This window comes from Tursiops truncatus, chromosome 4 (genome assembly GCF_011762595.2).
Source record: "Tursiops truncatus isolate mTurTru1 chromosome 4, mTurTru1.mat.Y, whole genome shotgun sequence".
Classification (NCBI taxonomy): Eukaryota; Metazoa; Chordata; class Mammalia; order Artiodactyla; family Delphinidae; genus Tursiops; species Tursiops truncatus.
The window spans coordinates 11,544,967-11,562,063 of record NC_047037.1 but is presented as its reverse complement, the minus strand read 5'-3'; the positions used below and the strand labels follow the sequence as shown (position 1 = coordinate 11,562,063).

Here is a 17,097-nt window from a genome sequence, read left to right as displayed (position 1 = left end):
ACCGGTGGGCAGGGCAGGAATAAAGACACAGATGCAGAGAATAGACTTGAGGACACAGGGAGGGTGAAGGGTAACCTGGGACGAAGTGAGAGAGTGGCATGGACATATACACACTACCAAATATAAAATAGCTAGTGGGAAGTAGTTGCATAGCACAGGGAAATCAGCTCGGTGCTTTGTGACCACCTAGAGGGGTGGGATGGGGGGGTGAGATAGGGAGGGTGGGAGGGAGATGAAAGAGGGGGGGGATATGGGTTTATAAGTATCCGTATAGCTGATTCACTTTGTTATACAGCAGAAACTAACACAACATTTTAAGGCAATTATACTCCAATAAAGATGTGAAAAAAAGAATTAATAAATATTTATGGCTTTATTCATGTATGGTTTATAAAAAAGCATGAGAGAAAAATAATTAAAATTTAAAAATTGAATTGTGCCACCAAAATTGTTTTTAAAATAGGGCTTCCCTGGTGGCACAGTGGTTGGGCGTCCGCCTGCCGATGCAGGGGACACGGGTTCGTGCCCCGGTCCGGGAGGATCCCACATGCCGCGGAGCGGCTGGGCCCATGAGCCGTGGCAGCTGCTCCTGCACGTCCGGAGCCTGTGCTCCACGACGGGAGAGGCCACAACAGTGAGAGGCCCACGTACCGCAAACAAACAAACAAACAAACAAAAAAACAACTCCCCCACTGATGACATGATGATCGTCAAATTTGGTGCTGGATATATTTCGTCATTTGAAAATGCAGACAATGCCCTTGCCAGACAACACAGCCTACATTGTTAAGTTAACGTTTTTGTGGAAATGGGCATGGATTTGAATCCTGGCTCTGCCGCTTACAAGCTGTGTGATGTTGCTTGAGGATCTTAACCTTTGCATCAGTGTCCTCATCTGTAATATGTAATAGTCATTATAATAATAATAATAGATTTTCGTGGTAAGGATTAAGTTAAATCATGTATATAAAGTGCCTGGTGCATAGTTGCACTAAATAAGTGGTAGCTTCTGTGATTACTATTATTTCTCATGCATTGTTTGATCATCAAGTGAGACAGTGAATACAATGCTGAGATGAATACTGGTCCCCAAAGCATTCCACCTGCACTTTTTTTTTTAACATCTTTATTGAGTATAATTGCTTTACAACGGTCTGTTAGTTTCTGCTTTATAACACAGTGAATCAGTTATACATATACATATGTTCCCATATCTCTTCCCTCTTGAGTCTCCCTCCCTCCAACCCTCCCTATCCCACCCCTCTAGGTGGTCACAAACCACCGAGCTGATCTCCCTGCACTTTTTATTAAACTGAATACTTTCTTACTTGTATTAAGCTTTCTTTTTTTTACTCAGAGTATACTCTGATTATCAGATTACAAGCTCCTTGAAGACAGGGCCTCTGTCTGAATCTTTTTTTTTTTTAATCTCTCTAACCCCCCCAAAAGACTAGCATGGGGCTTAATTCAGAACAGGAGTTAATTACATATTTGCTGCATGGATATTCATGGGAAAATCCATGTAAATGCTTGGCAGAGTCCTTTCCTATAGGAAGCCCTCAACGAGGGCTGCCACTGTTTTGTCGATTGCCACCACCACCATCACCCAATTATCACTTCAACTATCTATGTTTTATTCCATTAGCAAAGGGTCCCCATGAAAAAAAGTGTTGCTAACACTATAGAACATTGCTTTAGTAATTCCAACAAATGATTGCATGAGACCTACAGAAGCAGCCTCCATGAAGTCAAATCATCCACATCCCCTGAACTCACCAGTTCACATTAGCTCTGCCTCATGCAAAATCTTCAAGGAAGACACCCAAAGTATAATAACTATACAATAAATTCTCAAGCAAAAGTGAATGTCACAACCTCAGTCCACAGCTTGAAATGAACAGGAGACTCAGTTTATCCCCCAAAGAGCATCCAGATGGTTGGGATTTCCTAAAGTATTCATGAAACATGTCATTACAATTCAGACATGATCCCAATTCTATCACTGACTTCTTTAGCATGTGTACAGATATGAAAGTAGGACATTCAGCTGGGGGACTGCTCTATTGGGTGACTCAGAAGCCAGTTCTGCTGCATTTAATTCCAGTACAGATTTAAATGTAGCAGAAGATATATGTCTTCAAGTTCAACACGTGACAGCAAAAATTAGAAGCAAGCTAAGTGTTCAACAACAGATAAATAGTTAAATACATTCATTCATTGAAAGTAACATTATGAGAACACAAAAAAAATCAGTATGAAGCTTGCAGCAATATGTAAAATGTATAACATATGTGAAAAGCAGGATATGAAATTGAATAAAACTATGTAAACCTATATGCCTCTGGAAAAACCAAAGACTGTACTCCACACAAATAGCTCAGTCTGCTAAATTGTGTGATTTGTGACTCTGTATTAAAATGTTATATGGTATGATAGTACTTTTACAATTTTTTAAAAATTAGCAGAATCCTAAGGGTGTACTGGGAAATAGTGGACAGGGTGTAGAAATCTTGAGTCCTTATACTGAATTTTTTAGTTCCCTGATCTTGGGGGCTTGAAGTTTCTTCTAAAACAGGGTTTCTTTCACTATTGACAGTCTGATTGGATAATTCTTTGTTGTGAGAGGATGTCCTGTGTGCATTGTAGGATGTTTAGCAGCATCTGTGGCCTCTAGATGCCAGTAGTACCCTCCAGTTATGACAACTAAAAATGTCTCCAGACATTGCAATATTTCTCCTAAGGTAGAGTAGGGTGGAATCATCCCCAGGAGAATTTGCAAAAGCTAATCACTAAATACCTTTCCAGCTCTACTACCTTATGATTGATTCAAAATCAAAATATACACTGGCTTAAAAAAACAAAACTGATTGTAGATCACAATCAAAGTTATCAAAATAAAAATGTAAAACAAAATCCATGCAAATTCCCTTGAGCACAACTCCAGCCGAGTTTGAAGAGAGAAGTGTTGCCTCTTAGTTCTTAATAAAATTCATTGAAAAGAACATCAGCTGAAATTATCCTAAGGCCAGGGAGTGCTTAAAGCTATGAGTGTGCCCTAGGCTGAGTTTGGGTTGGCATTTAACATTCATTAAAAATTATCCTGTCCCTCTTTAATCTTGACAATAAACTAACGGTATCTTAAGTATTAGTTAACATAGCAACTTTGATGAAAGTGCTAGGCTCACCATTGGGTCAACAGTTGCAATTTAATTAGAATTAAACCACCCATTTTTTATTACATAATTCCAAAGAACTATGTGTATTCCATTGGTGAGTAATTAAGAGCAACTGAATTTTCCAAGGAATTTTTATATTGTGGATGTGTGGTCAAAATGCATAATAGTATCTCTGGATAACCCGTACATATTTGGATCTTAAAATGTCTTGTTAGATAGATCTTGGATGAATAGATGGGTGGATGAATGTTCAGTGTTCTTGGATGAGTAAAATAAAATTATAATCCAGTTTACCTGGATCCCTTTGACAATAGGAATTCTTCTGTGATACTAGTTACTCAATTGCTTTTAGCTGAGAACACAGAGCAAATCAGGAAGCACACCAAAGTGGTAGCATGCACAGTAGTTCTTAAACTTCAGCCTGGATCAGATTTTTTGCTTGTTAAAAATCAGATGGTTGAGCCCCACCTCCAGTTTCTACTTCAGTAGGTTCAGGATCAGTGCATTTCTAACAAGTTCTCAGGTGATGCTGATGCTGCTGGTTTAGGGACACACTTTTTGAGAATCACTGGGATAGTGGATCTGAAAAATGAGGACCTACGAAAATCACCTATGGTGGTTTTAAAGCTTGTGGCTTTTTCCTGGCCACTCACACCCCTAAATATGAAGCAGTAGTACTGAGAAGGGCTTAGGAATCTATGCTTGTGAAGGGCTTCCAGGTGATACTGATATAAATTGTCTTTGAGCTGCTGTAAGGAGTGGAGAGGGCCAGGAAAGGTGATGCAATTAAGGATGAACTTGGAAACTGGAGTAGGGAGGAAGAAGCAAGGGAGAGGCCTAGGTAGAAAGATAGTGGTTGTGTTTCTTGTGAAAGAGAGTGATACACAACTCATTGCCAGCCCACAGTACTCTGGGAACTCTAAAAATTTCTTAAATGGTTAAGATTCTTGACTTCTCCAGGACTCTCCATTTAAGGGCACAAAAATCAGCCCTTGGCCATAAGAATCACATTATAAATGAGTAATAAGCATAGCATGTGGAAGCTCTTATGGAAGTTATCAATCTCTTTATTTGTGCTATACATCTGGAACGTGTATCAAAGCTCATCTCTTAGCGACTGGATAAAATATCTGAACTACAATTTACTCTCCTTGAGGATGGCACATTATACAGAAAGTTCTCAGCGGCTTTTGACAACTAGCTAGCAATGATTTTAAAAAGAAAAAAAAAAGAAAGAAAGGAATAGTATGAAGTCCCTAGACAACACTGATGATCTAAGACTCAGATTTATTGTAAAGGATAAAAATATATATATATTATCCTTAGATCTGAGACTCTGTTTCCAGGCAATCACAACTCAACATAATCCTCCACAGAACTCCCAACACTTCAATCCACTGCAAGAGAAATTGGGTGTGGTGGGCGTAACAGCAAATTGACATTTTTTTCCTATAGAGCCATGCAACAATTATTTCTGCAGCCAAATTGACCCTTAAACTGGTTATGAGTATCTTGATATCCAGACATCTGAAAAACCAAATGAAAAGTATTTCTATTGCTATTGAACAACGGTCATTAAAGATGGCTGCAAAGATGAGTTTCTCCTTTGTTCCCTTAAATATCCAATTAATTCAGTCTTTCTTGAAAAGTTTCACACTTCTAAATTATTAGAATTTAAAATGCTTACTACTAACAATACTGTCACAAATGACAATTTCGTATTCCAACTCTGCCAAAATAACTTCTCTTTTTCTTTTATTTTTCTTCCAAAACCAAACCATAATAAATTCCTATGCCTTGAGGGCTGTTGTAATTCCCATATCGTTAAAATGAATACCCCAAATTAATTGCATCCATTAAGAAGAACAAATTTTGTATTTTCTTCAAGCTATGTCTATATAATGATGAAAACCTGTTTTAAATAAGAAATCACACACTTGAATGCCTTAATGCCAAGGAACTACATACATCCAGGTTTACTTCATTACTTTTTTTTTACTAAAAAAAGTCTTATTTTTCAACTAATGATTGACTCTTTAATTCTCAAGTCTAGCTTCTATAAAGGAAAGTTTAGCTGCTTTAAAGACCAAATTCAAACATGTATATTTCAGAAATGGGGGGAAATATGGGGACATCAGTGTTGAACCCAAGGAAAAGAACATTTATTTATCCAAGGAAATTACTAAGAATGAATATTATGAGATTGGCCGCCTTTTCTTTCAAACTTGCATATTCTAACATCACACATGATACTTACGACATAATGCTTTAAATGCTGGCATTCTGGCCAAATGAGCATTTTGCGAGACTCTAGATACATAGATGGAATAGCTGAATAGTGTGTTTAGAACGCCCACCCTTTCAAATGAAAATACAGCCAAAATTCTATGATCTGATTTGTTTGAAACTATTAAATCCTGACAAAAAGCATTACTGCTTTGCCATTAAAATGTATAGAGTATAGAGTGGGGTAGTTTATTTTATTTCCAGTTAAAAAACCTTACACCTTCTCATGCAATCACAAATTCTGGGGCACTGGTCAGGCCAACTTTTAAAAGTTCCTCCTTTGCTATGTTATTCTCTGTAGTACCTCCTTCTACATCACACTAACCTAAATTGTGGTTTCTAGAGAAACCTTAAGTTTGGTGAGCATATCAGTGACATTTCTTAGAGCTTATCAGTGATTTCCAGAGTGGTGCCTGTGACCATTTAAATCTTCAGATCAAATAAAAGCTGCAGTTGTAGCCACCATCTTGAACTTGAAGAAAGTTGCTTTTTATACCCACCTTATTTATTTGATTCTCTATTAGTGTTAAAAGATGAGGATCCAGTTATTTCTAAATTACCACTATAACTTTTCATTTCCTTACCAGCAGTGAGACTTGCAATTTCTTCAGAATCCTGATCTTTTTCATATTTAGTTGTTAATTTCTGTGGCATAAACATTTGGCTTGGAATGTAAGCCAGATGGTCACTTCCACTGTCTTCCAACACAAAAGATGAATCTCTGCCCACACTAAATTCCTGGCCAATGAAGCTGTTCTCTCCTGAAGAAATATCTTGTTGCTCAGGGGTAAATCTAGAAGATAAAAGGGAAAGTTTTAGGTGAACCTATATAACTTTGGGAAATACAACTAAAATATCACAAAAATTTAATATAGTTAATTATTTCTTAGAAGAAAGACAATTGGGTGATAAAAATTTATTTCAATCAAATAATTTATTATACTACAGGGGAATTCTACTAAACATGTAAAGAAGAACTAATACCTATCCTTCTCAAACTATTCCAAAAAATTCAAGAGGACGGAACACTCCCAAATTCATTCTACAAGGCCACCAGTACCCTGAAACCAAAACCAGACAAAGACACTACAAAGAAAGAAAATTACATGTCAATATCTTAGATGAGTACAGATGCAAAAATCCTCAACAAAATATTAGCAGAATAAATCCAAATCCGAATGTATTAGAGGATCATACACTGTGTCAAGTTGGATTTATTCCAGGGACACAAGAATGGTTCAACATACATAAATCAATTAGTGTGATATGCCACATTAAAAAAAGGAAGGACAAAAATTACATGATCATCTCAATATATGCAGAAAAAGCATTTGACAAAATTCAACCTCCATTCATGATAAAAACTCTCATCAAAGTGGGTACAAAAGGAACATATCTCAACATAATTAAAGACCATTTATGGCAAATCCACAGCTAACATATGCAATGGTGGAAAGCTGAAAGGTTTTCCTCTAAATTTAGGGACAAGATAAGGCTATTTAACCACTTCTATTTAACAGTTTTGGAAGTCCTAGCCACAGCAATCAGATAAGAAAAAGAAATAAAAGGCATTCAAATTGGAAGGGAAGAAATAAAACTGTCCCTATTTGCAGATGGCATGATACTTTATATAGATACCCTAAAGTCTCTACCCAAAAACTATTAGAACCAATAAATGAATTAAGCAAAGTCACAGGACACAAGATTAATATACAGAAATCTGTTGCTTTCCTCTACACTAATAATGAAATATCAGAAAGAGAGAGTGAAAAACCAATCCCATTTAAAATCTCTTCGTGGGCTTCCCTGGTGTTGCAGTGGTTGAGAATCTGCCTGCCAATGCAGGGGATATGGGTTCGAGCCCTGGTCTGGGAAGATCCCACATGCCATGGAGCAACAGGGTCCATGAGCCACAACTACTGAGCCTGTGCATCTGGAGCCTGTGCTCCGCAACAAGAGAGGCCACAACAGTGAGAGGCCCGCCCACCGCGATAAAGAGTGGCCCCCGCTTGCCACAACTAGAGAAAGCCCTCACACAGAAACGAAGACCCAACACAGCCAAAAATAATAAATAAATAAATTTATTAAAAAACAAATCACTTTGAAAAGAATAAAATACCAAGGAGGTAAAAGACCCATACTCTGAAAACAATAAAACATTGATAAAGGAAATTAAAGATGATACAAAGAAATAGAAAGATATCCTGTGCCCTTAGATTGAAAGAATTAATATTGCTAAAATGACCATACTACCCAAAGGAGATTTAATGCAATTCCTAACAAAATATCCATGAAATTTTTCACAGAACTAGAACAAATAATCCTAAGATTCATATGAAACCACAAAAGATGCTGAATTTCCAAAGCAAGGTTGAAAAAAAAGAACAAAGCTGGAGATACCATCCTCCCAGACTTCAGACTATACTACAGAGCTACAGTAATCAAAACAGCAAGGTACTGGCACAAAAACAGATACAGAGATCAATGGAACAGAATAGAGAGCCCAGAAATAAGCCCACACACTTATGGTCACTTAACCTAGCTATGACAAAAGAGGCAAGAATATGCAATGGAGAAAAGACAGTCTCTTCAATAAGTGGTGCTGGGAAAACTGTACAGCTACATGTAAAACAACGAAATTAGAACACTTTCTTACACCATATACACAAATAAACTCAAAATAGATTAAAGACCTAAATGTAAGACCAGAAGCCACAAAATTCCTACAAGAGAATATAGGCAAAACATTCTCTGACATAAATCGCAAGCAATATTTTTTTTTTGTCTCTGCCTCCTAAAGCAAAAGAAATAAAAGCAAAAATAAAGAAATGGGACCTATTAAACTTAAAAGCTTTTGCACAGCAAAGGAAACAACTGAAAAAACTAAAAGACAACCTATGGTGTGGGAGAAAATATTTGCAAATGATATGACTGATAAGGGGTTAATATTCAAAAGAGATAAATAGCTCATACAACTCAATATAAAAAAAAACCAATTAAAAAATGGGCAAAAGAGCTAAATAGAAATTTCTCCAAAGAAGACATACAAATGGCCAGTAGGCACATGGAAAGATGCTCAGCATTGCTAATTATCAGAGAAATACAAACCAAAACCACAATGAGATAGCTCCTCACACCTGTCAGAATGGCTATCATCAAAAAGTCTACAAATAACAAATGTTGGTGAGGATGAGGATGTGGAGAAAATGGAACCCTGTACACTGTTGGCAGGAATGTAAATTGGTGCAGCGATTATGGAAAACAGTATGGATGTTCCTTAAAAAACTAAAAATAGAGCTACCATATGATCCAGCAATTCGCATCCTGGGCATACATCCAAAGAAACACAAACACTAATTTGAAAAAATATATGAACCCCAATGTTCATAGCAGCACTATTTACAATAGCCAATACATGGAAGCAACCCAAGTGTCCATCAACAGATGATTGGCTTAAGAAGATGTGGTATATATATTAAATAGAATATTACTCAGCCATAAAAAAGAATGAATTATTGCCATTTGAAGCAACAGGGATGGACCTAGAGAATATTACACTTAGTTAAGTAAGTCAGAGAGAGAAAGACAAATACTGTATGATATCACTTATATGTGGAATTAAAAAATAATACAAATGAATGTATATAGCAAAACAGAAACAGACTCACAGATACAGAGAACAGACTAGTGGTTACCAGAGGGGAGAGAGTGCGGGGGGAGGAGCAGGTTAGGGGTAAGGGATTAAGAAATATAAACTACTGTGTATAAAATAGATAAGCAACAAGGATATTTTGTATAGCACAGGGACTTATAGCCATTATCTTGTAATAAATTTTAATTGAGTATAATCTATAAAAGTACTGAATCATTCTGCAGTACTCCTGAAACTCATATAATATTGTAAATCAACTATACTTCATTTTTTTAAAAAAGCATATACTGATACATTTGTGTAAATTCCCATTTATCCTTCCCTTTCTTGCCATCTGCTTATAGCCTATGAAACACTACTTTGGACTAAATCAAGTCTGATTTGTCACAGAGTTTTAGATAAATGACAAGAAACTCATAGGTTACTTGGGACAAGCAAATAATGTGTCTCAGTTTGATATCAATCTCCACAGAAAATGTAGAAAATAGTCATTTAATCTACCATCAACTTCTCTGAGAAGAATAAAACTATATAAAATATATCTCATTGACACCATGCTTCCTGAAATGGTGTCTACATTTGTATTCTTTGGAGTAAGAATGATAGTTTGAAAATATTGTGTTTTTATATAGGTGACGGTAAAAAACATATTCAATATAAGTTTATTCTTATTCTATTAATGCACCTTTATGCAATTTCAAGTCCATGTTTATGTTTGCATTGATACTGTTGTTTGGCACCTGGTGGTACTACTTTAACTGTTGAGAGTTAATGAGGAAAGGAAATAAAGTCAGACATAATATTATCAACAATACATTCACACCAAGTAAAAGCCAAATGATACAATGACTAGAGTGGGAATGATAGTTTTGCAGTAGTGCAGGTGAAGACAAGTGCTGGGGAATCAAGCACTCACAGAACTGAGTGGGCAAGCTGAGAGCAGAGGTGACTCTGCAGCATGCATCATGTTTTACACATTTTACCAATATGCACCATATTATTAAAAAAATTTTATTGAAACATAGTTAATTTACAATGTTCTGTTAGCTTCAGGTATACAGTAAAGCGATTCATTTATACATACATATATATGTGTATATATACACATATATATGTATATTTTTCAGATTCTTTTCCATTATAGGTTATTACAAGATATTGAGTATAGTTCTCTGTGTAGTCCTTGTAGTTTACCTATTTTATATATAGTAGTATGTATATGTTAATCCCAAACTCCTAATTTATCCCCCTCCCCTGAACCTTTCCCCTTTGGTAACTGTAAGTTTATTTTCTAAGTCTGTGAGTCTATTTCTCTTTTGTAAATAAGTTCATTTGTATCATTTTTTTAGATTACACATATAAGCAATATCATATGATATTTGTCTTTCTCTGTCTGACTTACTTCACTTAGTATGATAATCTCTAGGTCCATCCATGTTGCTGCAAATGGCATTATTTCATTTTTTATGACTGAGTAATATTCCAGTGTGTGTGTGTGTGTGTGTGTGTGTGTGTGTGTGTGTGTGTGTGTATTATATCTTCTTTATCCATTCATCTGTTGATGGACATTTAGGCTCTTTATATGCTTGTTTATAAAATTTCTTTTTTTAGTTTTTAGGAATTCTCTTTTGGCTAAGCAGAATCATCTAATACATTAAATTACTGTTTTAAATTTGTGCCTTACTGAGTTTCCTTGGGTTTGATGTACGAATTTATTTTTGTTTGATAGTTGCATAGGAACGATACACGTATGGTATTTGCAGCTAGATTTGTGTTTGTACATGTTAAAATATTATATTAAAATGTAGTCCTGTAAGAATCAATTTTCCTTTAAATAAGAGTATTGTTTATTCCATGTTGGGAAACACTGCTTCACAGGACATCAGTGCCATATTGTCCTTCAGAAGGTGTGAGCTGCTGGACGCTTCCTTGTTAAACTACTAAGTATAAATGAAACCTGATATGAGAGGAACATGTATTTGCATGAATTCTGAGGAACATTTCATCTTGCCATTTTGGATATATGGGATTTATGGGAAAGACCGCATCTATTTTGAGAAGCTCTTTGCTTAATTGCAATCTGATGGGACAGGGCCATTATGGGCTAACTCTGGGCTTTCACAGGCTGTAGTCAGGGATCCAAGCTTGGTGAAATATAGAGAAAAGCACAGAGCAACCAAATGGGCCATTCTCGTTCTGTTTGAGGTTCAAGTCCATTCAGATTAATTATTTATATTTTCACTCAAGATAAAATTTTAAAGAAAATTATTTACATGTGCAATGATATTGTGGGGTCTTTCATGCTGTTTTGGGAATGAAACAATGAATCACATGGAATCCCATACTTCAGTAAGACAAGACATAGGGATAAACTGTAATAAGTGCCTCAGCAGAGGTGTAAAAAGTTATTAAAAAAGGAAAAAATGTGGATTTTGACTGAGTGTAAAGATGGGCTTTGAAGAGGAGACAGGTTTAATCAGGGCCATGAACAATGGGTAGGGTTTCACTGGAAGAAACAGGATCCCAGGCAGTGTGACCAGAGCTCCAGGAGTGTGAACTCCTGGACCTCTGATCACACAAGGCAGACAAGAGTCCAGTGTGGCCGGAACTCAGAGCTTATGATGGGGAGAGATGAGAAGTAAAGTTGAGGTGGGTTGAGACTGAATTCTGGGGTAAATTTCAATATGGAAATTTCTGAGGAAACCATGAATTTTAAAGCAAAATTGTAATAAGCTCATGAGGATGTTATAAAAACATCAATCCTGAAAGCATGCTTGTGTGCAACTTCTGCTACAGAAAATGGAATACATGAAGAGCCTTTCCTTCAGGGACCTTATCTGCCATCAGGCAGTTACACACCCCTCAGTCAATCCATAGTCACTTGTAAATATCAGAACTTTCTAACTCACAGGAGATTGATACTTTGATTATCCTCTTCCTTTGAATTGATGAGTCTGCAGATGTTCTCAAGCATCAGTGGTGGGTACTGATTGAATCCTCCTATTGAGAGAGGAAAATTATAGTTAGATTTTTAAACTAGAAATTGTATTTGCTAGGGAAAGAGAACTCCAATAGGAATCTTCTTGAAGCAATAAATGTCACTAAAATATTTCAGCACAATTTGGCTTGGATGAGAACAGAAAATAGTAGCAACTAGAAATAGCATTCAGAATTTGATTTTAACATTTTGCAGCCAAAAAATTACTGGGATCATGGAAACAGACCTCCTCAAATTGTTCATTTAAGGGTTAATTGTGATGCAGAGACACGATTTCCATATGTTCAGGATAACATAATTTTATTCTGATCCTATAATACTTTTTCACTCAGACTTATGCTAATAGAAAAAGTAATATTTTAATACATGATGCTATTTCTGTGCTTCTGCACCAATTAACACTGATTTCCTAGGAGGAAAATAATCACAGGAAAGATTTTAGCTAACTGACCTAAATAATATGTTCCTTTACCTCTTTCTATTGTTGTTCTATAAACTGTGAAATACTGAGAAATATATAATTTTCCCCTCATTCAGGAAAATAAATAGGTTTTAGTGAAAGGAAATCTTTGACCATTGAATGATCGAAGACTCTGTGAAAATATCTCACAGAATGTTTATGGTTTTATAATAATCATTTCTCTTGTTCTAAGATGAGCATTTTTTTCTATTTCTCTGAAATGAGACTATGTCTTCTAATCAATTGCAGTTGACAGTTGCTATTGGTGAGGAAGGAATCGTGATGCCATTGTTATCGCCTGTACGTGTGGGAACAACAAACGTGCCAGCACCAAAACTTGTAGAATTGGGGTCAGCAGTTTAGAAAAAATTTCCGGAAGTATTAGTAAAGGAGACTTTTAACCTCTACAAACCAAGTGGTTATGGGAAGACAGTGAATTGGATGTGTTTAACAACATTGCTCAGATGGAAATCAAAAGTAAGCTAGCTCTAATAATTGCAAAGCCTAATTTAAGAGCCTAGCAAGACCAGTTTTGTGTTATTTCATAGAGTCTTTTTAAAGTACTGCTCTATTGGAGTGCATTGACATATACACACTACTATACATAAAATGGATAACTAATAAGGACCTACTGTATAGCACAGGGAACTCTTCTCAATACTCTGTGATGACCTGTATGGGAAAAGAATCTTAAAAAGAGTGGATTTATTATATGTATGGCTGATTCACTTTGCTGTGCAGCAGGAGCCGGCACGGCATTTAAAATCAACTATACTCCAACAAAAATTAAATTAAAAAAAGATTTTCTAAAAACATCCATCATCGATCTTGATGGTATAAAGAAAAATATTGCATGGGAAAAGATGGATATCAATGACTCTGAGTCAAGAAAGAACTCACAAAAGTCAAATTTTGACTAGAAGAAGTTTTAGGAATGCCTTAACCAAGTGTATTTCACATATATTCCCTTTTTATGTACGCACGAGAGTGACATATCATAGTCTGTCTAAAAGAACTCTTTTGAAGACTATAAAATAAAAAAACTCTAACAGGAATGTCAGTATCAACATTTAACTGGAAGCACTTTTTCTTTCATTTTTCATAATACAATGGTGCATTATACAATGGAAGGCATTTAGAGTTAAAGAAATAACATGATATTCCCAAAGGGGTAATTACTGGATTCTTCAGTTGAATATGAGTCACAGGAGAAAGGGGAAACTCCTTCTGCAATGAAGAGTGAACTTCCAAGTGAACTTGGAAGAGTGAACTTCCAAGACGTTGTCACTATGGTGGTATTGAAGATTCCTTGGTGGAATCTTCCTGGGGTGGAAGACTCCTACGGTGGTGGGATTGGTTCCAACAGAACCTAACTCTACACTTGTCAGATTCCCAGAAAGAAAAGGTTCAGCTCTGATTCCATGGGATCCTCTAGAGCAGGATTTCTCAACCTCAATGCTATTGACATTTTGGGCTGGATTGTTCTTTGCTGTGGGGGGCGCCCTGTGCATTGTAGGATATTTAGCAGCATCCTTGGTCTCTACCCACTAAATACCAGTAGTATCCTCTCTCTTAGTTCTGACAACCAAAATTGTCTCCAGACATTTCCAAATGTCATCTGGGGGGCAAAATCATCCCCAGCTGAGAACCACCTCTATAGAAAGAGCATTTCTCACACCACTTGCGGTGAAGGACAAGGTATTTTTATTTCTAGCCTTTTGCAGACTGATACTTTTGGTTTATATCTTGTTCAATGAGACAATGTCCACTGTTTATACACTTGTATAATGTGGCAATGTCACATTGCTTTAAAAGTTTCTAGATGCTTATTCTCAGTTTCTGTATTTCTTTCTACTCATCAGTTTATGGACTAACATGGTCCAATAGGTAACACTTTGTAGTGCATTGGCCTAGAACCTTTCTACTCAAAGTGTGATTTGTGGACCAGAAGCATTGACATCACTGAAGAACCTGTTAGAAATGCAGAATATTAGGCTCTATCCTACAGATACTGAATCAGAACCTCCATTTTAACAAGATTCCTGTGTGGTCTGTATGCTCAGACTCTTTGGGAGTAGCACTCTCACACAGGTCTCCAGGGTACTCCAAGGTTGGAAATAAACCAGATGTAGCAGGGAAAACTTTTATTTAAATGCTCAACCTGGAGACCACCTAAGAGCTGCTAGAACTTCTTTACGTTGAGCAAGTGAAGTTCAGGAGATCTCCAGTCACTCTGTTCCTTCTAGTGCTGAGATTTTGGCTAAGAGACATTATATCATGAAAAAGGTCTCACTGCATTATGACCAAAGCATAAACAGGGTATAACCAAGATGTGTCCTATTCTTGTCCCCTTTTCACCATCTAATTCACATATTTTGGTTAGCTATAGATACAGAGGTATGTTAGGTTATCAATACTACTAACAAACACTAATTTATTAAAACAGAGAAAACAAAATAGTGACTTACGTCTAACTGAGTACACAAATGGCTTTAAAAACTTCACAGCGTAATCCAGGTTTGGTTTATGAATTCTCCCAAGCTGTATCAGATGGTGATCAAGTGGGTGGCTGGCTAGCTCCTCCATGTCCTCCTTATGTGTAGAGCCCAGAGAAATCACAAATATGACATAGCCTTGACACTTGGCCCTCAGAGCCATCTTCTTTAAGAATTCCTTTCTCTCATGATTTCCTCCAGCAGAGACTACAAAGATGACTCTATGTTTTCTCAGTTTGGGTGTTCCTGGGAAGAGATACTCCACAGCCCACAGTAGGGCACGGCCAATGGTGGATTCTCCATTTAGTTGTTGGAGGTAAGTCTGGATGTGCCTCTTCATTAGAGCTTGATTGTCATAAGTTGTAAACTCAAACTCTGTTTTTACCGCATCTTTCTTCCTCCCATCCCAAGGAGAGTAGCTCAACAAGGCAATCCTATCACCAGAGTCTGAGGTTACAGGGTCTGAGGCAATATCAAAGTTGTCAAGCATTGAGCTTACCAAGGCTTTGACATCCTTAAACTCATCACTTGCTATATTCCTAGAATTGTCTAAGAGGAAGGCGACATCCATGTATGAATTTTCAGGTAAGAAAATCTCTTTCTTGCAAGTATTTGGAAAGCATTTATCTGAAAACACATAGAGACTTATCATTGGTTCAATGTTGGCACAAGAAGACACTGTTGTTTGAGATCTTCAAGTGAAAAGGGACTGATTACCAAAAATTAATCATCTGATCAATACCTCTTCAATCTCACATCATTTAAATTAATAAGGAATTTTCAACATCCCCATAATTTCTGTGGCCACTAGCAGACGATTTGGGAATGTCTTTGTTGAAAGCAGATGTAAGTAAGATGTATACTTAAAGTGTATAAGACATGTCCAAACTCTTTTAGAAAATATTTTAAATATTTTAGAAGCTTTTGATACAAACTATCAAATTGTCCCCAGGAAAAGCCGAATCAATTGGGATAATCTTCTAAACCAATTTTCACATTCTATGGAAACTTCAAACATTACAGAGATTGAAACTCTGACATATGGTGTTGAAAGATCGGAAAACTTAGAATCTACAATCAAAAATATAATTCTTTGATAAAGGTAGATTTAATAACTCACCCAGAAGGCATTTAAGTGTTTCAGCACAATAAATTCTTCTCATTAGTCTTACCATAGCAAAGAGTACAGTGCCGAAGTCTTTCTAATGGTTCATATTCCCCGTTTGGAGGAACAGGAAGCACCTGAAATGTTCCCGTGTTGTCAAACTGCATCGAAAAAGAAGTATATGCTTACTTGCTCATTTTCTTTAGTCATCATCAGCAATACACTGTGCACACACTTTAAGAGTTTGAAAAACACCTAACTAATCACCATCACCTTGCATTGTAGCCCATTGCTCTATTCAGTGCAACTTTATGCATACACACACACACACACACACACACACACACACACACACACACACTATCCCCCCTTGATCCTAAACATAACCCAAGGAAGCATATAGAACAGGTATGAGCAACCCAATTTTATGATGAGGAAACTACCACAAGTTAACCACAAGATTCACCCACTGGGGTAGATATTAATATCTCATTCTTATCTCCAAACCTGTAATTCTGCACTGAATTTTCACACACCTCTGATTATGCACCAGCTGTTTATGTACTATACATCAGTTTCTGGGGTTGGGTCTTGCAGAAATTTTACATTCACAAGTTTCCTTTAGCCTCTTTAAGTAGTGATTCCAACTATTTCCAACCAATCACACTATCTAGAAGAAGGCATATCTTTCAGATGTCAAGTGGATTTCTCCAATCACAAATTCCAATCAAAAGTTTATTCCATATTACTCAGCCATAAAATAAGTGAAATAATGCCATTTGCAGCAACATGGATGGGCCTAGAGATTATCATACTAAGTGAAGTCAGAAAGAGAAAGACAGATACCATGTGACATCACTAGTGGAATCTAAAATATGACACAAATGAACATATCTACAAAACAGAAATAGACTCCCAGACATAG

General features: G+C 36.5%; 1 protein-coding gene across 1 annotated transcript in view; it reads right to left on the bottom strand.

Annotated features, from left to right (window-relative positions):
* COL6A5 (collagen type VI alpha 5 chain) overlaps positions 1-17,097 on the bottom strand; it is a 107,830-nt gene that overhangs the window by 20,687 nt on the left and 70,046 nt on the right. Inside the window, exons 33-37 of the mRNA XM_033856330.1 lie at positions 16,240-16,333; positions 15,041-15,694; positions 12,037-12,114; positions 9,271-9,283; positions 6,047-6,255 (exon numbers count right to left, since the gene is read on the bottom strand). Of these exons, the coding sequence (XP_033712221.1) occupies positions 6,047-6,255; positions 9,271-9,283; positions 12,037-12,114; positions 15,041-15,694; positions 16,240-16,333 (1,048 nt within the window). The remainder of the gene's footprint in view (positions 1-6,046; positions 6,256-9,270; positions 9,284-12,036; positions 12,115-15,040; positions 15,695-16,239; positions 16,334-17,097) is intronic.